We start from the raw sequence: 23042 nt of genomic DNA on the forward strand, positions 1-23042 counted from the left end.
CTCACTCTGTCACCCAGGCTGGAGTGCATTGGTGCGATCTTGGCTCACTGCAACCTCTGCCTCCCAGGTTCAAACCATTCTCTGCCTCAGCCTCCCCTGTAGCTAGGATTACAGGTGCCCGCCACCATGCCTGGCAATTTTATTTTTAGTAGAGATGAGGTTTCACCATCTTGGCCAGGCTGGTCTTGAACTCCTGACCTCGTGATCCACCTGCCTCGGCCTCCCAAAGTGCGGGGATTACAGGCGTAAGCCAGCATGCTTGGCCAAAACATCGATTTTTCTTAATAAGCCTTTAGATAATTTCATGACCCAAAGCTTTAATAATTATTATTAATATAATAAACAAAATAACTTACCTCTATAAATGGGCTCAATCTGCCTGGGTTGTCTTGAACACGGAAATACTTGGACACTGGTTCCTGAAGAATTCCACCAAATCTGGCTCCTTTTTCTGAGGAATGACTTTGGGAAGTCTGCAGATACTGATGATAAGCACTCTTTAAAGAAGAATGTAGTTTAGAAGTAAGGTCAGATTTCTGGAGAAATGAGGTCTTTTCTGGCCACAGACCAACTTGCAGATTGGAGGTAGTAGGTTCACTTGGCATCACATATGAATTCTTAGAAATTCCAATGCTTTCCTGGTCATCAGGGTAAAATGTGATAGAAGGATCTGGCAACTGGAAGGTAACATGCTCCCCGCTTCCAGCTCTCAGATCTTTATGCAATACTGCTGCCTCCTCCTCTTCTTCCTCCTCAGCTGCCTCTCTGTCATCTTCATCAAAATTCATCTTTAAACGCTCTGACACTGACTGGAGAAGGGATAAAACAGAAGAGGGCTGGTTTTCACTCTCTCTTGATTTCCTGGGGCCATGGTGACCAGGTGAAACCTCACTGGATAGAATGTCTTCCTGTGAGCTGTCATCCTCATAAATGGGAGACAATGCTAAAGGATAAATTTTGTACCTTTTGGCCTCCACTGATAAGAACATTTCTGAACTATCACTATCAAATGTCTCACCTAATTTAGTATCTTTTTCAAAGTGATGGACAAGGTCAGTTCTACTCTCAGACCTTTCACATGCCAGAACAGGCATGCTGTCAGGGGACGTATCAGGAAACCAGACAGACCGTGTTTGGCTTGCTTCCGCAGAACCATACTTTTCCTCTTCTTGAAGGGGCTCTTCGTATAATATAGTAAAGGAAGAATTTTCTTGTTCATCTTGAGAAACAAAAGCTAAATTATATCCTTTTTTGCTACTATAATCTGTCTCTCTCCTCTTGTCATGTATTGCAGTAAGAGACATTCTTTTGTCTAATCTTACTATGGTATCTGCAGGTTGAAAATCTGGCATTGCTGGGGCTGGGTAGCCCTCATAATCCTTACTTAACGTAGGGGATTCATAACCCCTGAAATGTGTAGCAAGTCTATTCTCATGTGCTATCAAGCCTTCCTTTATTTCAGTAGGTTCTTCCTTTGTTTCTCCAACACTCCCTTCAGCATACTCTTGTAGTGTTTTACTTTCAAATGCAGGAGGCATGGCCTCCACTTGTGTAATGGTCAATCCCAGTCCTGTTCCATGTATTTTCTCAATGTCTACCACTGTGGGTAACACTTTGTGTTTCCCAATATTCTCACCACAATCTTCTGGGGATATTTTTTCCATTTCTATCACAGAGGGTATGGACACAGTTGCTCCAATAGTGTCTTTAACATCTCTCTTGCATGCTTTTTCTATTTCTAAGGGGGCAGGTGCTGCCTCATGTGCTTCCTTCACTTTTAACACACACGGTACTATTTCAGTATTCTTAATGACCTCTTCAGCAGTCTTTTGGTAAGTAGCTTCCATTTTCAACATAGATCCCTCAGTGTTCCCAGTAAACCCTTCAGCATTTTTTTGGTAAGTATTTACTACCTCTAATGCAATAGGCATCACCTCAGTTTTGCCACTATCTCTTTCAGTATCCTTTGGGTACGTATTTTCCATTTCTAACCTCACAGGCATCATCACTTCAGCCTTTGCAATATCCCCTTCAGCATCCTTTTGGTAAGCATTTTCCATTGCTAATGTAATGGGTATTACTTTAGCCTTTTCACTAATCCCTTCACCATCTTTTTGGTAGATATTTTCCAATTCTGACAAGGGTATTGCCCCAGTCTTGCCAATATCCCCTTCAGCATGCGTTTGGTAAATATTTTCCATGTGAATTGTAACAGGTGCCATCTCAGTCTTTACAATATACCCTTCGGCATCCTTTTGGTGGAAATTTTTCACTTCTGGCATAATAGGTATCACCTCAATTTTGCCAACATCCCCTTCAGTATCCTTCAGCTTATAAGCTTTTTCCATTCCTAAAATGTCAGGTGATCCCTCAGTTTTTTCAATACAGCTCTCAGCATCCATTTGGTATACTTCTCCCATTTTAAAAACATTAGCTTTTGGTTCAGTTTTCTTGACATTCATTTCAGCATCCATTTTATGTACTCTTCCCATTTCTAACATATGAGGGACTGCCTCATATTTCAGAATATTCAATTCAGCATCCTTTTTGTTTGTTTTCCCTGTTTCTAACATGGAAGGTATAAGCTCGATTTTCCCTATATTTATTTCATTATCCTTCTTGTGTACTTTCCCTACTTCTGACATTGCAAGAGGTGTGTTTTTACTGTGTCCTGGCAAGTTTTTTTCAGATATACATACAAGGCTATCAGACAAACTGCTTTTAGATGTACCAGGTGCATGGATGTCATCATTCACAAGTGGAGGCCATTTGACATTTAATACAAGAGTTCTTCTATCCTCTGTCTCAGGTTTTTTATTATCCACATTCTCTATCTCCATTGTCTCATTACAGTCCTCACTGCAAAATAAATGTGTTTTTACCCTATCATCTGACTGTTTATGTGACATGTCTTCAGCTAGTAAAACCGTATCTGATTCCTGCAAATTTATACTATCAGACAGTCCAGATCCATTTCCAGAAAATGGGGATTTTTGGTAGAGAACAATTTCTCTTCCCTTAATTGACTCTGTGCCACTAGCTAAGTTACTTACAGAGAAGAATTTACTTAATACTTTATTTTCACTAATTTGTGTGCTTTGATTTACTGGCTGTTCTGATACCAAGAACTCTCTAACTACATCATGTGGCTTAACACTATCACTGTTCAGAATTTTTGAAGGATCAGCCTGAAGTTCAGAATCCCAAGTATCCTCAGTATCTTCAAAAGCATCATTTCTCAATTTTTCTTGGGCTACATAAATAATCTCATTGACTAATTCCCTAGCTTTATCTTCCAACAAACAAGATACATTCATACTATCAGGATCAACAAGAAGACTCTTCTCACCAACTGCTGGTGAATCACAGGGCTTCTCTTCGACTTCTGACATGTTTTCCATGCCCTGCTTTTCCAAACCCTCTGTCTGTTGGATATCTGTTAGTGTCCCTTCTAATGGGTTTTTCTCAGAGATGTCTTCTTTCAGGGTACCCCGATTCATTATGCCTTCTATGGCTATGTGCTCCTGGCAGGTACTCACTGTGTGTTTGAATTTTTGTTCTTTCCTGACAGAATTAAAAATCTCACCAATCAATGTGTCGGCCTTTTTGAGTAAACTACTTTCGAGGTCCAAAAGTTGGTCATGTGCTCTTCCCCTGGCTTCTGTGTGCTCAGCAGAGGCTTCAGAATACTGTTGGCCTGAGCTGTTAACTGACACTGCAGGTCCAGCAACTGCTCCAGTCTCTGCTTCCATGGGATTGTCAAATTGGGCAGTGGTTGGGAAATCAGTGGATATCTTCCCAGTATAAATCTCAAAATGTTCCTGAAATGGGGTTACTTCTGTCCCAATTGAGATAGACGTTTCAAATTCCAAATAAGAGGTGTTAGGGTACAATAGGTTAGTTATAGAGGTACCTTCATGTGTGAGATCTTTGGTAACTTGTATAGAATCCAAATTATTTTGGGACTTACGTGAATTTATTATCATGCTAACTTCTTCAGGGTAACTAGAGGAAGATGACACACTATCAATACCACCATTTAAAAAATGGATGTTCTCTTTCTTTCTGTAAGATGAGGATTTCTTTTCTGATCTCAGCACAGAAGGTACATTAAGGAAGCTTGAGTCCTCAGATGCAGAAACATTTTTTCCCAAACTGGAATCAGAATCCAGAAAAGGTGAATTTACTTTTGAGCTGCCAGTTTCTTGGAATTTATGGAAAATATTAGTTAAGCTGAGTTCTGCCATTTCTGAGTGACCTGAAATCTTTTTAGTCCCACAAATATCCAAAGATTGATGAATCATATAAGTGTTAGCTTCACAATTCTGTGCCATTTGCCTACTGACTTTCTCATCATGAATAGGTGGTAAAATCCCGGATATAATACTTTTAAGAAGAGCAGGAGGAGAGCCTAAGGCATCTACCTCTGTTTCTGGTATATCTTCATATTTGGAGGTAGCAGGAGAAAGCTCAGCTTGGCAATTCTCTTTAAGGCCAGCATCTGAACTTTTCTCTCCAATCTCATTATGATTAATTGATTGAAAACTTTTGTCCTGTTGAACTTCTAGAAATGTTAATTCTGATAAAATAGGCTTTTCTGGAACATGGGTAATTTTCAATGGAAAAGAAGACATTTTATCCTGAGAAATGTCTCTGGGCTCCGCTTGTGAAAAAGATACCTTGGACAAGGATATAGTTTTTCCTCTTCCAGAATGTGACTCCACAGAAACATTGTTCTGACCATCAATTTCAGCTTTTGATACAATGTTAGCAGTTTTGGCTTCCAAGGAAAGAGAATCAGACTTCTCTATTATGCTTATATTTGCTTTAGTGTTTGAAGACATTGACTCTACTCTATTAGGGTCTTGAGATAAAATGAAACTGCAATCCTTAGAGAGGTTTCCAGAGTCAAAGCTCAATAGCTCCATCCCAGTTAAGTGAGGGCCAGTGGCTTCAGAACCTGGAAGAACCTGGCATTTTTCACTATTAGAAAGAACTTCCTTGGATTCAAAAATTGCAGATGTATATTCAAGGCAAAAGGAAAGATGAGGACTCTTCCCGCCTGCAGCCTCAACATGGTTTTTCACATTTTCTTCTTTACACTTACTAGGCTGATGGGAAATACCAACAGTGTTGACATTCCCAGTTTCAATGGGCAGAGGAGAACCCTCATTCATTAAATCAGGAATATCCAACTTGCTCAGCATCCCAACTCCAGAAACAAAGGTAGGAGGTGAAATATTGAAATTTGGTTTTTTACAGTCAAGGCTAAGACATGTTTTAGCATCAGGTGATACTTTAGTTTGTTGAGGACTCTCAGAGTCAAGAGGCGTTTCTGAAATGTGACTTCTATTAAGTTCAAATTTCAACTCAGGTGCATTTTTATTTCCTAAGCATGCTACAACTGCTGATTCACTGATGTAATTTAAGGAGGTCAGGTCTTTTCTATTCATTCTAATACGAGGAATTTTATCATGTGACCTAAAATCAAGCTTTTTGGCTTTGGTTTCAAAGTATTGGTCAGTATCTTTGGGTGATGACTCAATTTTATCTTCTGGAGCTTTTACATGACCTGAAGCTATGGATTCACCAGCTGAGGCACTTTCTGTTTCTCGCCTGATTTCTCTAACAACCACATTTTTCTGAGAGTCTTGGGCAGACAATCTCTTTCCTTCATTTACAAGTTCTGTGTTTGTCACAGCATGTCTCTGAAGAGCAATGACACTGGTGTGAGTGGCAGCTTGCTTTGATGAGTTATCTATGGTTTGCTTGTCAGAACACTCACTCTCTGGCAACTGCAGATCTTCGTGCCTAATTGATTTATTTGGACTTGGCAAATTTGTACTTTCCTGTTCAGTAGTGTCACTCCCATCAGATTTAGTACAAGAGAAATTAGAAATAGCAGGGCCCTGAGGCTCAACAAGCTCCTCTCTTTGCACCAATGTCCCATTACTCATCACAGTGCTGTTTTCTTTTATCGTATTTTCTGTTGTAGTTACTCTCTGAAAATCTGGGCTGCAAGGGACATTGCTACTGCTACTTCTTGTGAACAATGCTGAACATACCAAATTTCTGTTAGTCTGAGAAACTGGTTCGCAACTTAAATGGTGCTGTGAGTCAGATTCTCCATCATAGCTGGAGTTCGTCACAGAAGAAGGGGATGACCTATTTCTCTCAATACCCCCCCAAGCATTTTTATTTAAAAGATTATTGGAAGAGGCAATATTCTGCAGTTCTGGGTTATTTGTCAAAGAACTTTCTGTGTTGAGACTTGTTTTGCTACAATCAGAGTCTTCTAATGGGCCTTCAAGTAGATTTCCTTTCATAGATGAGTCTGTACTAGCTGATAACAACAGTGGCAGTATCCCAGCCTCAATCTCACTTCCAGGGTCAATGTGTCTGTTTATACTAGAGTCAGAACTTTCATTTTCTCTGTCCAAGGTATTCACAGTTGCCAAGCCCGTCTGTTGCTTTAAATATTTCCTAATGTGACTTGGGCCTCGATATGTTGCATATGTTACTGAAGGCGCTTCTGGTTTACCATCGATTTGTCTGTAAAAAGAAAGTATGAGAGTATCAGGAAATACAACTAATAATACTTATTACTAATCCCAGCAACTGTGGTAAAAGTACATCTTTTAAACACCACTTCCCTTGATATGTACCAATTTAGGGAGTAAATCATAGAATGCTTTAAATTTATCTTGACTAAAAATAGTAAAAATTTAACAAGCAGCACCTGAATGTCAGTGCAGCATGAAGAATGTTTGAGTTCCTTAGAATTACTCCTTCTTACCTGATTACATACATACCTCTGACTGTGGTTAACAGAATATGAGTTCAAGCCTTGGGTTCTAGTTCTAATCTCAAAGGAGTGTCTGACTCTAAGTAACCAGATTGACTTTGGGCCTCATATTACTACAAGTTTAGGGATACATCACTGATTTCTCCACCACATTAAAGCATCATAATGACCTTCTATTCCTTTATTCTTAGATGTGAATTTAAACAGCAACATTTAGCACATAAGATGGAAACATTTTAAAGGAAAACAGATGGCAAGATGTCTAGCCCACAGTAAGCACTCAGTATATATTTGTTAATTCAATAAATGACAAAACTGCATCAAAATTCTCTGTGTTCAGTTCTTCAAATATTCAATTAGTATAGTGAGTATTAAACTGCTTGGGCAAATGCCGAAATCAAAAAAGATGTCTAGAGGAAGTATAGAAAACTAACCCCAGTATAAAGATCCTGATGCTGTCAGCACCCAATTTCCTTTGGAGAATCTACCCCCACGAGTTCGCACATCATACCATACTATCTTGCAGCCAATTACATGCATCATTCTCTGTCCTTTAATGCCAGCATCAGAAGGAAACTCTAATGCCCTCTAAGACTCAGCACACAAATAATTTCCATGCAAAACTATCCCTCTACTACTAAGATGGACAGTTAGTCTTTGATCTCTGGGTGCACAAAGCACAACGTTTGTCATGTTAAATCATAAAGATCTATGCACTTATTTATTTTCCCCACTAGCCTGGTGGCTATTTGAGGGAAGGTACTGTGTCCTAATCATCTTTCTGTTTTTAAGTACCTCACACAAGATTTGGCAAATTGTATATGCTTAATACCTTCTCATGAATTAATGAATAAGTAAAGCAATGATATTTAGTGCTAAGTAATCTATTTCAAACTAATGTCTTCATTTTTATATGTGATAATTAAAATGTTTTAAATTTTGAACTCTAATTACCTTTCAATTTCCTGACTATAAAAAATATCATGCACTCATATGTTTATCACAGCACTATCCACAATAGCAAAAACATGAAATCAACCTAGGTGTCCATCAATGGTAGATTGGATAAAGAAAATGTGGTACATGTACGCCATTGAATACCATGCAGACAGAAAAAAGAAGAAAATTGTGTCCTTTGCAACAACATGAATGCAGGTGGAGGCCATGATCCTAGGTAAATTAACACAGGAAAACCAAATACTACATGTTCTCACATATAAGTGGAAGGTAAACATTCAGTACACATGGATCCAAAGAAGGGAACAATAAACACTGGGGCCTACTTGAGTGGGGAGGATGGGAAGAGGGTGAGGACTAAAATACTGCCTGTCAGGTACTATGTCCATTACCTGGGTGATGAAATAATCTGTACACCAAACCCTCACAACACGCAATTTATCCATGTAATAAACCTGCATATGCACTGGACTCTAAAAGTTGAAATTATTTTTTAAAAAACAGTATGGTAGAAAAATCTGATGTGTGTTCTACTTTATTATTTTCTGATTAGACATATGATTAACCAAACCATTACTATGAAATAAACATGAATAATTTAGAAATTCAGTTATCAGTATTCCAATACCTAAAAAATATATTTTATTGCCAACTTTAAAGCAGTTACATTAAGAGTTCTAGATTTGTCTAATTGATAAAAGAGAAATTATATCTCTTTTGACATGTAAAAACTTCACCAACTGTGTCTCTTAAATACTTCTTAAATTTTAGCTGAAATAATTCATTTCAACCTATATATTTCCTGGCCCCTTAAAATACTAATGCACCAGCACTGTAAAAAATTATGTTAGCTTTATTCATTTATTTTTACTGTCCATTATAAAGCACTAAAGGAGATGCAAAAAGAAAAGCTTTGTGTTCCAAAAATGGTTGTAGTTGCCGCATGAGTTTCAGGCTAGATCAAGGACTGTTATGAAAAAAAGTCAAAACTTGGATAAGATACCACTATTTGACATTTGGGTTTTTCTTCATTGGTATTTTTAAAAAATCTAATCCTTATGAAGACAGAGCCCAACGTATTGTTTTTATTAATTTCTCTATGTAAGCCTTTTGCACAGAGCCAAGTATGACATAAATATCTAATAAAAATGTGATGGCAACTTCTATGTGTAAGAAAACTAAGTACAACATTCTGTTCTTACATATGAATCTTCCTATTGTTATATGCAATATGGAAAAAAAGTTTTGTACCAAACATTTTCTGTTTCATAAAGTAGTGATACTTCATACCAATTTTAATAATGTATCATGTTTTATTCAAAGTAAGCTATATGATAATAGGATTAAACATTTAATTTGTAACTACCAACAAAACCCCAAAAGTTGAATGAATGAATGAATGAATGAATGGTGAATATAAAAATAAAACAATGAAAGAAAAAAGTTGGATAAGGCAACCAGTTCGTGAAAATACGCAAGAAGAAAAAAATAGGTAAATTAATGCTATTGGCAAAATACCATATCAAAATATGTAAGTTATTCAGAAAATACAAAAGCCTTTCAGAACAACATATGAAGGTACAGAGTCTAAATAAATGACAGGTTTTTTTTCTTTCAAAGTTTTAACATTTCATACCTAAAGCCTCCTGTAAACAGGCTGCAATGTTTCTTTCGCAAAAGATCACAAAAATAATTCTGAAGAAATCAATACCAAGAAATGTTTATAGTCAGTGGAAATAAGAAATAAGGAACAGAAATTTATTCTAGTGTAGTAAATTTAGGTCCTCTTGCCACCAACTCTCTCTTAATCAAACCTCAAAGCATTTTATCCTGCATCAATGCAACTTTTGATCCAAAAGGACTTATAAAAAACAGAAAAAGTCCATTAAATTTCAACTCACTATAGTAATACCTTTTGGTATTGGGGTCCTTTGCAGGGTAGGTGGTGGGAATCATTGTTTTATATTTTTTAGGGCTTTCTGAGTACTTTCAACGAAGTTGATTAAGTTAATTTATACTAAGTTACATGCACTGGTTTAAATTTCTAACTAATATGCTGCACTGGAGGTGGAAATATTATATACTTGTAATGAAAACATACATTCTTTAGACTAAACAATTATATTTAAAGAATAGGAAATCAAAGTTACAAGTTCAGCTTCATATGTTATAGGCAGTCCCTTCAGGTACTAATGAGCTACACTCCCTCTATCTTTTTTTAAACTCCCTGTTTTTAAAAGGTTAAGTCATGCCAACATTATGTTTTAGATCATTCTTTCATGGAGTATAGTTGAGTTCACACAATTAAATAATCTTAGGAACATAAAGTTGTCCTTTAATTTTTAATTTTCCCCTAGTAAATATAAATGCCAAAAAGCATATAGCTAAAAATAAGCTGAAGGTGGAAAATTAAAAATTAAACAACTTTTTTTTCCACATTGTATTTAACAATAGGAGGATTCATATGTAAGAACAGAATTTCGTACTTAGTTTTCTGTCACATGGAAGTTACCATCGTATTTTTATTCTATATTTATATCATTTGTATTTGCACAAGCTAAACAGAGAAAAGGGAGTATTAACTTCACGCATTTTGTAATTGTACATAGGATCTACAGCTTACGCTACATACCAAAGGTACATAATCCAAAGAACAGTGAGAAAAAAAGTAAAATATCTAAAAATTTCGAGTATTTAAGGAAGTAGGCATACGTATTGAAAATCTGAAAAGGTTTTAAAGATTTTAACCCAATACATAATTACTCATTATATGAAGGTTTATTAAGCCTCTAGGTAATACATACAGCTATGCTCTATTGTAGATAAATTTGATACACTTGATAATACAAAGGTCAATCAAAGACATGTATCATTCTTCAAAGAAAATTCTATAATAGCAGCCTGAACATAATAACTAGACTTATAGCAAAATTACTTAATTCACATTTAGGAAAATATGACAAATTATTATTATTATTATTATTATTATTATTATTATTTTTCTGAGATGGAGTCTCGCGCTGTCACCCAGGCTAGAGTGCAGTGGCACGATCTTGGCTCTCTGCAACTTTAGCCTCCCAGGTTCAAGTGATTCTCCCGCCTCAGCCTCCTGCATAGCTGTGATTACAGGCACGTATCACCACACCCGGCTAATTTTTTGTTTTCGGTAGAGAAAGATGGGGTTTCACCGTGTTGGCCAGATTGGTCTCGAACTCCTGACCTCAAGTGATCTGCCTGCCTCAGCTACCCCCTAGTGCTAGGATTACAGGCATGAGCCACTGTGCCTGGCTAAGCTACATTTTTTTTTTAGCAGTAAGATTTATTTCCTTTCAAATTACAAAGAATATCTTCTCTCATAATAGAAAAGGCTTTTTAACTTCTCTATGGAAAGCAAAGCAAAAAAAAAAAAAAATCACAGGAGCTTTCACAGAAGAGTTTAGCATTATGCATATGTACCTGTGAAAAATAGAGTTAGAACTGAAAAAAACATTAACCCAACAATAAAGTAGCTTCCTATGTAAACTACCCTAGAAACATGAGTTAATATACAGAAAACAATCTAAAAATGTTGCCACACAAGTTTTCATAAAGGTTTTATGGATATTAAAACGAAATTTGTATAGTCAGTTATAATTTAAAAACAATGAACATTGCCTTTTGGTGAGGATTTTTTTTTTAATTCACTTTACATAGTAAATACAGGCTGAACATTCCTAATCTGAAAATCTGAAATCCAAAATGCTCCAAAATCCAAAACTTTTTGAGCACCAACATGATATCACAAGTGGAAAATTTATCATTTTTTCTTCTTTCCAACTTTTATTTTAGGTTCAAGGACTACACATGCGTGTTTGTCAAATGGATACATTGCATGTGACAGGGGTTTCGTGTGCAAATTTTGTCACCCAGCTAATCAGGATAATACCCTGTGGGTAGTTTTTCAATCCTCATCCTCCTCCCACCCTCAAATAGGCCCTGGTGTCTATTGCTCCCTTGTGTCCACATGTATTCAATGTCTAGCTCCCACTTAGCAGTAAGAACATGCAGTATTTGTTTTTTCTGTTCTTGCATTTTATGTGGGAGTTTGCAATTTTTTGAGTTTGAAAAATCAGACCTTGGCAATGAGCTTGAGCAGCAGGATGTAAAGAATGCCCACATGCTTAGCGTTCCAATAATGGAATGCTAAGCATAAAAGGGTTAATTCGATTATGACAATGGTCTCTCACTCCATCCATGTTGCTACAGAGGACATGGTTTCATTCTTTTTAATTGCTGCGTAGTATTCCCTGGTGTTTTTTTGCTGTGTAGTATTCCCTGCTGTTTTTGCGCCACATTTTCTTTATCTAGTCCCTCACTGATGGGCATCTAGGTTGATTCCATGTCTTAGCTATTGTGAATATTGCTGCAATGAACAGACATATGCATGTGTCTTTATGGTAGAATGATTTATATTCCTTTGGTTATATACCCAATAACGGGATTGCTGGGGCAAATGGTAATTCTGTTTTAAGTTCTTTGAGGAACCACCACACTTCTTTCCACAATGGCTGAACTGATTTACACTACCACCAGCAGGGTACAAGGGTTCCCTTTCCTCCACAGCCTCACCAGCCTGTTGTTTTTTGATGTTTTGGTAATAGCCATTCCAACTGGTAAGAGATGGTATCTTACTGTGGTTTTGATTTGCATTTCTCTAATGATTACTGATATTGAGCATTTTTTCTTAAGCTTGTTGGCCAGGTGTGTGTCTTCTTTTGAGAAGTGTCTGTTTATGTCCTTTGGATAACTGGCTAGCCATATGCTGAAGATTGAAACTGGACCCCTACCTTTCACCATACACAAAAATCAACTCGAGATGGACTAAAAACTTAAATATAAAACCTAAAACTATAAAAACCCCAGAATAAAACCTAGAAAATAACCATTCTGGACACTAGCCTTGGCAAAGACTTCATGACAGACTCCAAAAGTAATTGTAACAACAAAAAAATTGACAAGTGGTACCTAATTAAAAAGTTTCTGCACAGCAAAAGAAACTAACAACAGAGTAAACAGACAACCTACAGAATGGGAGAAAATATTTGCAAAATATGCATCTGACAAAGGTCTCATATCTACAATCTATAACTCAAACAAATCAACAAGCACCTTTGCTTTCTGGGTGCAAACTTTCAGGAGCAAACTTTGCTTCATGCCCCTAAATCATGTGTATGAGATGTAAATGAAACATAAATGAATTTTGTGTTTAGGCTTAGGTCCCATCCCCAAGATTTCTCATTATGTCTATGCAAATACCCACCCCCCAAAATCTAAAATCTGAAAAAATATTGAAAATCTAAAACACTTCTGGTCCCAAGCATTTTAGATAAGGGATACTTAACTTGTAATAACTTATCTAAATTCTGAAAGCTGTATTAATGGTAATAAGGAAAATTATGTTTGATAGCATAGTAATGGGCATCTGTTATACAGTATAGGATGTTTTATTACCTTGTTTAAGCTATTAACCCTTTTTAATAAGCCTTGATTTATTTTTTTAAAGTAGGAGCATTTGTCCATGAGAAAGGCAATGAAAAAATTTAAGTTAATTCAGTCCTCCTAATATCAAAAAATTGAAATGTTTGTATGTGACACTGAAATCTCCTAGTAATTTCAAAAGCATAAGCTTTTATTAATTGATATGTAATAATTGTACATACTTATGGCGTATAGAGTGATATTTTGATACAGGTATACACTGTGTAATGATCAATTCAGAGAAATTAGCATATCCATCACAAGCATTTATCATTTGTGTTGTGAACAGTTAGTCCTTTCTGCTAGCTGTTTGATAATATATGATCGATTATTGTTAACTAGAGTCATCCTACAGTACTACAGAACATTAGAACTTATTCCTCCTATGTAGATCTAGCTGTAATTTTATATCCATTAATCATCCTGTCCCTATAAGCTCTTTAAATAACGTTTTATATTTGAGATAGACTCATGATCGTGAATAAAAAACTTAAATATATCATTGCTTTTAATAATTCATATCACAGAGCCAAAATAACTTTAAAATAACATACAGATCCTCAAAATTATCATTAATAGTAAAGGATTCTCTACATATATTGACCGGGCACACTGGCTCACGCCTGTAATCCCAACACTTTGGGAGGCTGAGGCGGGCGGATCACGAGGTCAGGAGATCGAGGTCACCCTGGCTAGCATGGTGAAACCCTGTCTCTAATGAAAATACAAAAAATTAGCCAGGCGTGGTGGCGGGTGCCTGTGGTCCCAGCTGCTCAGGAGGCTGAGGCAGGAGAATGGCATGAGAACCTCAGCCTCCTGGGTTCAAGTGATTTTCCTGCCTCAGCCTCCCAAGTAGCTGAGATCACAGACATGCACCACTACACCAGGCAAATTTTTTATTTTTGGTAGAGACAGGGTTTCTCCATGTTGGTCAGGCTGGTCTCGAACCCTCGACCTCAGGTGATCCGCCTGCCTCGACCTCCCAAGTGCTGAGATTAAAGGCATGAGTCAACACGCCTGGCCTGAATTATAATTCTTAAGCATATTGACAGCTGTCAGGAGGAAGTTGCTGAAACTGTAATTCTAAGCCTGGTAAACTGTGGGATTTTCAAAGCTAGGCCTGAAGGAAGCATCTTCTCTCTTTTTAATCGACTAGTACCAAAGAAAAAAAATCTGACCTAACTAATCAAAGGAGAAAAAGTACAAACTTCCATTCTACCCAATTCCTATAACAACCTCAAAATTATCACCATTTTAAGTTACTTTAAAATGCTAGATGTCAAATGTGAGCAAGCAAAACAATCATCTAAAGAGGTAGTTAGAATATTGCTGGGCCCCACTCCTGCAGAGATTCTGCTTCAGTGGATCTGATTCGATAATGTGCATTTCTAATGAGGTCCCAGGTGATTCTGCTGCTGCTGCTCCAAGGACCATACTTTGAATAGTCCTGCTTTAGACAGTCTTATTCACATATTATGGATGCAGCACAATTGAGCCACTTTTCTGCTGTTGGATACTGGTTTCCAAATATACGTTCCTATAATGTTAGAATGAACACCTTTGTACATTATCAGAAATAACTTACAAACTTAAGATTCCTGATATATATTGCCAACTGAATTTCTAAAAAATGCTACCAATTTGTACTCCACTCCTAGCAGGATATATGAGTGCCAGCCTTATCAACTCTGACTCACTCAGGACATTATCATTTATTATTATTGTTATCAATTTAATAGGGGAAAAATTCTCATTTTAGTTTGCATTTCCTTGATTGTTAGTGAAAATAAACTTTTTTCACTTATTAAGAGATTAGACTTCTTTTATTTGAAAGATTTGTTTATATTGTTTGCCTTTTCTACTGGTGAGTTGGTGTCTAAATTGCTCATCAGTTAAAGCATTCTCTGTCATTTTTTTGTGTATAATTTTCTCATTGTCCATTTAAATTTATTATTGCTTATTTTACTTGACATAAAAGTTTGAAAATTGGGAATAAGTTTTAATCTACTGATCTTCTTATTGATACCTTCCATTGCTATTATGCTTAGGAAGTCATTTCTTACCAAAATAAAAATGTATAAATGCTGCTTTTAACATTTTTATTGTTTTTAATATTTGTTACTCTATCTTCATTTACTTTAATACAAAGATGAGGAACACATAACGCCATCACATTCTAGGGTTCAAGTTACATATAAGAGAGTCTATTTCTAGGCTGTCTACTCTGTTCGATTTAAATGTCTAGCAAATATTACATCAGTATGACACTGTTTCAAATACCACAGCTGGGCCGGGCACGGTGGCTCAAGCCTGTAATCCCAGCACTTTGGGAGGCCGAGACGGGTGGATCACGAGGTCAGGAGATCGAGACCATCCTGGCTAACACGGTGAAACCCCGTCTCTACTAAAAATACAAAAACTAGCCGGGTGAGGTGGCGGGTGCCTGTAGTCCCAGCTACTCGGGAGGCTGAGGCAGGAGAATGGCGTAAACCCGGGAGGCGGAGCTTGCAGTGAGCTGAGATCAGGCCACTGCACTCCAGTCCAGGCGACAGAGCGAGACTCCGCCTCAAAAAAAAAAAAAAAAAAAAACAAATACCACAGCTGTATCAATACATTTTAACATCAGGTGGAACAAGCCCCACAACATTATTCTTCATGGACAAATTCTAATCTATTTTCACAGAGTTGTAAGATAGGTCTATGCCTATATCATAAGTTTACTATGAGGAATAAACTGAAAGCACCTACATAAAGACACCTGGAAACTATAAAGAACTTCCTGGAAACTAAAAAGAACTGCATAACTATAAGGTAATGCTTATATCTGACTATAATATTATTGATGGCTTCTTCAATAATAAATTCTCGAGCAGAGGTAAAAGTAAAATCAATAAAACAAAACCTTACTAGTTACAAATGAATACTTTTATGTCACACAAAGTATCGAATGGACTCAACAATGTGATAAACATTCCTTAATTTCAAAATATTCCTTCTACCTCATTTGAGAGTAAAAGGAAAAACAAGTTGGTGTGTGTTTGCTAATCAAACAATGAAGAAATTGGTGGTAAAATGCTCCTTAAATTCAAGCAATATTTTAGTTTCTTGGAGCTCTGTAAAGGTTCATAAAGCTAGTTTCATGAATAGAGCCCATTTAATTGCTTTTCTTAATTGCTTTAATTAAATTTTACAGAATAAAGATATTGACAATAAGAATACAAACCTGAGGACCATTTTCCCTCAAAATGCACATATTGAATACGGTGCCCGTCCTGACACAGGAGGAATGCATGCAACAGAAAACATTACCATGCAGGGAAAAAATAAATCTTTTACTAAGACAAATTTAGCAGGCCCTGGATTACCTGTATGGTTCTCTGTACCATGCTCAATTACTTGTATGGTACAGAGAATCATAAAGTCTTTTACCCAGTAGTAGGGACACTACAGAATATCTTTTCCAATCCCACCAATTACTAGGATTAAAACTAAAGCTGAAAAGCTAGATCCAAAAAGCTCAATTTTTTGGTTCAATTAAATTTTAAACTTACTTTAGCAAATTAGTGACTTCTTGTTCACTGTCTTGTGTTGTATCCAAAGAAAAAGCATCTGAGAGTTCGGATGAGTTGGAGTCTTGTTCTTCTGTTGGATGTGTCTGGGTTCTTAGGGAGCCACTGAAAATCTCTCTCTCCCTTTTGATCCCTTCTTCATGATGGTCACTGGGATTCTGTAAATCTTTCTCAGCTTTATCATGGTCATCTCTGAAAGAAGACTGCTTAGCTTCACCTAGAGATGATTTTCCCGAAATATTGAATAAGTTACCAAGAAACTGAAAAAAGCTTTCTTTTGGCTGTCTGTCACTTTCTCCTATTTTGGTATCTGCAGTGGAACTAGAAACATCATATGCCTTTTTGGGATCTTCCTGCACTGGAAAAGTGACTGACTTCTCAGCATGGTTCCTTTTGTCCTCATTTTGGCGAATCTTTGAAAACAAAATAGACAATAATAAGCATCATTATTTAAATAATAAAACAGACTGACAAGCTATTACAAAACAGACTCTGTGTAGACATCAGGGATACATTTGTGAATAAGACTAATGGCTTCTGTTCCTTTGGGCAGTTCACAATCTACTGAAGGGCATGGTAAGCACGACCTTTAAAAAGCTATATGGTAAATGTCATGAGGGGAGAAGTACCGCACACATGGGAACCTAGAATAGGAGTAACTAGTCCAGACTTGGTGGAAGTGAGAACACAGAAGGTAACTTGGGGGATGCTTCCTAGAGGAAGTGCACACTTTGAAGGGGACAGAAAAAGTGACTATGTGATGCTTATGCATCTGTGTGTGTGTTGTGGGGTATCAGCTCCTAAGGGAGTTTAATATGACTGGAGGTTAGGGTACAAAAATGACATGAGAGGTAAATACGGAAAGAGAAGTAAAGAAACCACAGTAAACATGTGTATTTAAATTTAGCCTTTATTATGACAGAGCTAAGGGAGAGTATTCAAATTATTGGTACTTGAGATAATAACACCTCAACAGACCTCATCATTTCAGCATTGTGTTAACCTATAAAGCTGGCACAATATGTAACATTATTCAAGAAGATGAGGAAAAGACAGTAACATGGTACTTCAGAGAAAGAGCCCACTTGTGACCCCTTCCTGGTAAAGCAGGAAGTCCTGATACATAATGTTAATGCAAACCATGGATAGCATCAGGCATTCTTAAAGACAAACACTTGCAGAAGTCCATGTTGCCTGTTCGTAATTAAGTTACTGGTAAAGTAAACTCACATTAATGTATACTGTGCGAGGAAAAACTGAGCTGCTACATCAAAGAGCATGTTGGCATTCCACTTCATGCTATTTCCAGATTCTAAAAAGCTTTAGGCCCATGAGCCAACTCAGTCTGCCTTCCAAACATGCTCACTCATATAACTGTAAAAAGAATGCCCATCCTACAGTCTCTGTCACCTGTTATGTTCACTAGCCCTTATAAAAGGAAAGGTCGAGTCTGAGTCAGAAAACAATCAGGACACCAAGTCAAAACCACCTTAGGGCACTTCAGGTTCATGTGACAATGTTTTATAAGAACACGATCTTCAAGAAGGCAAGAACATAATTATAATGTCATTTTTTCACCTCATTCCATGTTTTGATCTAAGTTCAAATTAATATAAAGGAGGATTTCACTAACCACTAAAAAAGATACAGCATATGAAAGGTTGAGAAAATGTTAAAACCTATTAACTCAGCAAACTGATTGCAAGCAAACAGTATTTTTAAGTTTGTTCCCATAGGTGTCAAAGGTGATTTCTGAGTGCACATGGCATTTTTTGATGTGTTAAGATTTAATACGTCTTGTGAGCCTCTACATTTAGAATGTCACCAGCCTTCTAGAGACACTACACGTCTCACCTTTCACCAGTTTCAACTACAATTTGATTCCACTTGTCTCCACCTCACCCGTCCAATCTTCTGCTCATTCTGAGAGCTGACACTATAAGTGCCCTCTCCTCATATAAACAGGATAAATGATCTCTCAGTCTGGCAGTAGAAGATATGCTAGTCAACATTTTGAAAATGGTCATTTATATGAAAGATATACATGTTTTGTTATTTCTCCCCAGCTCAAAGAGAACACTGGAACGTGAAAAGAATAGTGACTGAAGCGACTGCTCATCCTATGTAGCCACTTGAAGAAAGCAAACTATAGGCTGTTCATTAAAATATCATAAATATCCTTAAAATGCTTCAGAAATTTGCAAAAGAGTCTTATATAATCTGGGCAGTGATTTAAAAGAAGAAAAATGAACAAGATTACCACTTTTAACATCATCAAAATCTCAAAAAAGTAATTTTTGTCAAAAATGTATTTATCTCCCTATTATTTTAACTTGCTCATTCCTTTCAAAGCGTAAGAGGTTGCTTTCCAAATGAGGAAGATACATTTTGTGAAACTAATGAAAGACTTAATATTTAACCTTTTTAAAATAGTAAATATATTTTTTTAAAATCACTTGTTTCTCCTTCCCCTCAACTGTCTGCTTCTTTGCTATTCCAGAATCCCTGTAAGTTTACTAAAGAGTAGTTTTTAGTTCCCTTAAATGTTTTAGTTGCTTAATTTTTCCCTCATAATCTTATGAGAAATGTGTATTAGTAATTAAAACACCAACAACAAAAAAGTTTCTGAATTTAGAAACAAAACTAGCAGGAAAAATACACTGCTATTCAAAGTAAACACCTGCAATAAATTAAATAACAAAGAATTAAAATTTTAAGATTGATCTAAAGCAGTTGTTCTTCACCCTCAGCCTGGACAAATTCAGCCTGCCTACAGGCCCTCATTATGCGGGCCCTACATCTGTCTGCCAACAGGACTGTCTACCATTGTAACAATGAATGAGTAGAATGAAAGCACTCAGGACTCAGGCAAACATTAACAAAAAGTTTATTCTAGTTGCTCTCCAAGATTTTGGTATTATGTATATACTATATGAATGTTACTGATGAAGGCATATGTATCTTTGGAATTTTCAATGTTTTTCCCTCATGTTCAATATGTTGTAATGCAGTACTTTTAGTCCAAATGCATTTCTCTATCTACTCTCTTTGCTATGTCGGGGCCCAACACAACAAAATACAGGAAAATATTATGTACACTGATTAATAAGATTTAGGTGAGGTCTTCAAGGAGCTTACAAACTAGGAAGACACTCAGTATATTAATATCACTGTAGGGGGCTTACAAGAGATATGTACACAATGGAAGACATAATTAATGAGTGGGGATGTAGAGAAACCATCTTCTTTGCATAGAAGATAACATTTGAGCTTAATTCTGAAGAGTGTTAAGAATATTCTAGACACAAGCCATGGTATGCACAAAGACACAGAAGTTTGGAATATGTTTACTATGGCAGGGATATGGCTGAAAAAGATTGGAGCACAGAGGATAAAGAGTTCGATAAGATGACCAGTTAGAAGTGGTGGGTGAAGAATAACATGGTCACAGATAACTGAGTTCTCTAAATTAGACAACAATTTGAGTAGGTAAGTCAAACAAATGGACATGGAAAATAGAAAGGGAGGTGAGAATTAGGGCTCTGGGTAAGAGGCAGGTAGGGCAACAAACTATTTAGTTGTCAAATGTGAAACTTTTGGTCCCTTGTGATACACAAGTTGAGATGTCTGTAAACAGAGGCACATTTTAAGAATGCAGTCTGGCAATATACAATGTGCGCAGGAAAAAAGGAGGAAAAAACAAAAAGATCCCTATGGAAAAAAAGATAAAAAGGCAAAAACAATGAAAAGAAGAAACCAGTGAAAGAGATGGAGGAGATCAAAGCCAGACCAGGTTAGTCTCTATAGAATACCAGAGATCTCCAAAGAAACATAGAACCCTTCAAAAGGCAGACGGGAGTCAAGAATGTCAAATGCTACTGTTAGCTCAAGAAAGATGAGGACTATTTTCCTCATTGGTATTCAAAAACATCAGGCACACACCCACCTTGGGAATTTGCCTTTACTCCTCTCTCTACTTAGAATGTTCATCCCCCAGATGAACTCACTCTCTCTCACCTCCTTCAGGCCTTTACTTGAAAACCATCTCACCAGTGAAAATTCTCTCAGCATGATCTAAAATAGCAGACTCCTCCACTGTAAAACTGCCTATCCTCCTTCTGTTTTATTTTTCTTCTTGTACTTACTATTATAGTAAATACACACACAACACACACCTACAACATTTAATATGTGTTTCTTCCTTAAGGATGTAACATCCATAAGGCCAAAGGTTTTTGTCTATTTTATTCACTGCAGTATCTCTACCACCTTGAAACATGCCTGATAATAAGAGATGCTCAAATGTTTGTTAGAGTAATAAATGAAGAAATGGAAAAGCCTTAAGAATGCAGGAGAAACAGTCATAATAGTTCAAGAATTCATGTGTTCAGTCCAAAACTTGAGGTGCTAAACAGTGAGTAGCTAACAAGGAAATATGAATAGTCATAAGTAGATGGGAAACCTTTTCAGAGATGTTTAACTACAAGGAAGGAAAGACAAAAGACATTTTAAGTTCCAAGACCGAACTTACTGTTTTGTGAATCAGCTCTATACTTGTTGGAAAGGGAGTGACTATGGTATAAAGAGATGGATGACAGGTTCCAGAAGGAAAGGAAGGAGGTGATGATATGAAGAGAACAATATAATTTCTAATACTTCTAATAAAGACAAAGTATTAGCATATTGGAGAGAAGGACATTTTCTCTGCCAAGTAACGTGGCAAGGAGAGTGGCTGAAGCCTTATAAATTTTGTAAGTGAAAAGACAGTAAGATTCAACAAATGGCTCTGACCTCAGTAAAGTGAAAGGAGAGAAAAGCTGAAGGAGAGACAAAAAGGTGAAACTAGGATTTGGGTTCTCAAAATTTAGAGAATTTGAAACAATGTTTCTGGGGAATACAGTCCCAAATGAACAGGCTAAAACTAGGTAAACGAAAAAGCAGTTAAGTTCAATGTAAACTTTAAAGTATTGATTCATTCAATAAAGAATCAACAACACACTATTCTAGGCATTTAGATGCAATAGTAACAAATGTACCTACATTCTTTCATGGTACAGACTTTCATGGTACCTACATTCTAGTGATGACTGAACTTTTTTGCAGGTCTAATTAGCATTATTTTGTCACCTCCTTAAGCAGCCTGTAGCATGTGATGGGTGCTGTGGCAACGGGTATAGTAAACAAGGTCAAGGTGCAGATAATGTTGCCCTGCCCCCTTGAGCAGTGAAACTGCTAAGCTTCACATGTGCACCCTCACCACAGGGCCCCAAAACAGGCTGCCAGGAGTCTGACACTATCAGTGACTGTGCCCCTTTCATCAGTGGAGCTGAATGGCATACACACACCACTCAGAAACTGGGAACAGGCCTGCTAGGTGACTACTGTCACTGATGATCCTGCCCCCAGCAAAACCAAAGCCATCTCACCGCCTCCACAGACCCACATAGTCTAGGCCACTGAGGCACTCACAGATGTTGATGACAGCCAAAAAAAAAATCATACTGTGACTACACTACTGTGCCTACATAGAACCAAATCCAAAGCCAGACTCCATGTATCACATCTGTAAGAAAAAAATCTTTCCCTACAAAAGCTACTCCATAAAATTGAAGGAGGTACTTATTCCACCGGATGCATAGGTAACAAAGCAGGGACACGAGAAACATGAAAAAGCAAGAAATGTAACACAAAGGAATGCAATAATTATCCAGTAACAGAAAACCAAGAAAAGAAAATCTATGAAATGCCTAAAAAGGAATTAACAATAATAATCTTAAGTAAATTCAGCAAGAGTTCATATGGAACCAAAAAAGAGCCCGCATTGCCAAGACAATCCTAAGTCAAAAGGACAAAGCTGGAGGCGTCACGCTACCTGACTTCAAACTATACTACAAGGCTACAGTAACCAAAACAGCATGGTACTGGTACCAAAACAGAGATATAGACCAATGGAACAGAACGGAGCCCTCAGAAATAATGCCACACATCTACAACCATCTGATCTTTGACAAACCTGACAAAAACAAGAAATGGGGAAAGGATTCCCTATTTAATAAATGGTGCTGGGAAAATTGGCTAGCCATAAGTAGAAAGCTGAAACTGGATCCTTTCCTTACTCCTTATACGAAGATTAATTCAAGATGGATTAGAGACTTAAATGTTAGACCTAATACCATAAAAACCCTAGAAGAAAA

At 36.9% G+C, this 23042-nt stretch overlaps 1 protein-coding gene across 1 annotated transcript in view; it reads right to left on the reverse strand.

Moving 5' to 3' along the window:
- CRYBG3 (crystallin beta-gamma domain containing 3) overlaps positions 1-23042 on the reverse strand; it is a 129107-nt gene that overhangs the window by 63242 nt on the left and 42823 nt on the right. The window contains exons 3-4 of the mRNA XM_023216027.3: positions 16831-17261; positions 357-6552 (exon numbers count right to left, since the gene is read on the reverse strand). Of these exons, the coding sequence (XP_023071795.2) occupies positions 357-6552; positions 16831-17261 (6627 nt within the window). The remainder of the gene's footprint in view (positions 1-356; positions 6553-16830; positions 17262-23042) is intronic.

The sequence above is a fragment of the Piliocolobus tephrosceles genome, chromosome 2, assembly GCF_002776525.5.
Source record: "Piliocolobus tephrosceles isolate RC106 chromosome 2, ASM277652v3, whole genome shotgun sequence".
In the NCBI taxonomy this organism is placed as follows: domain Eukaryota; kingdom Metazoa; phylum Chordata; class Mammalia; order Primates; family Cercopithecidae; genus Piliocolobus; species Piliocolobus tephrosceles.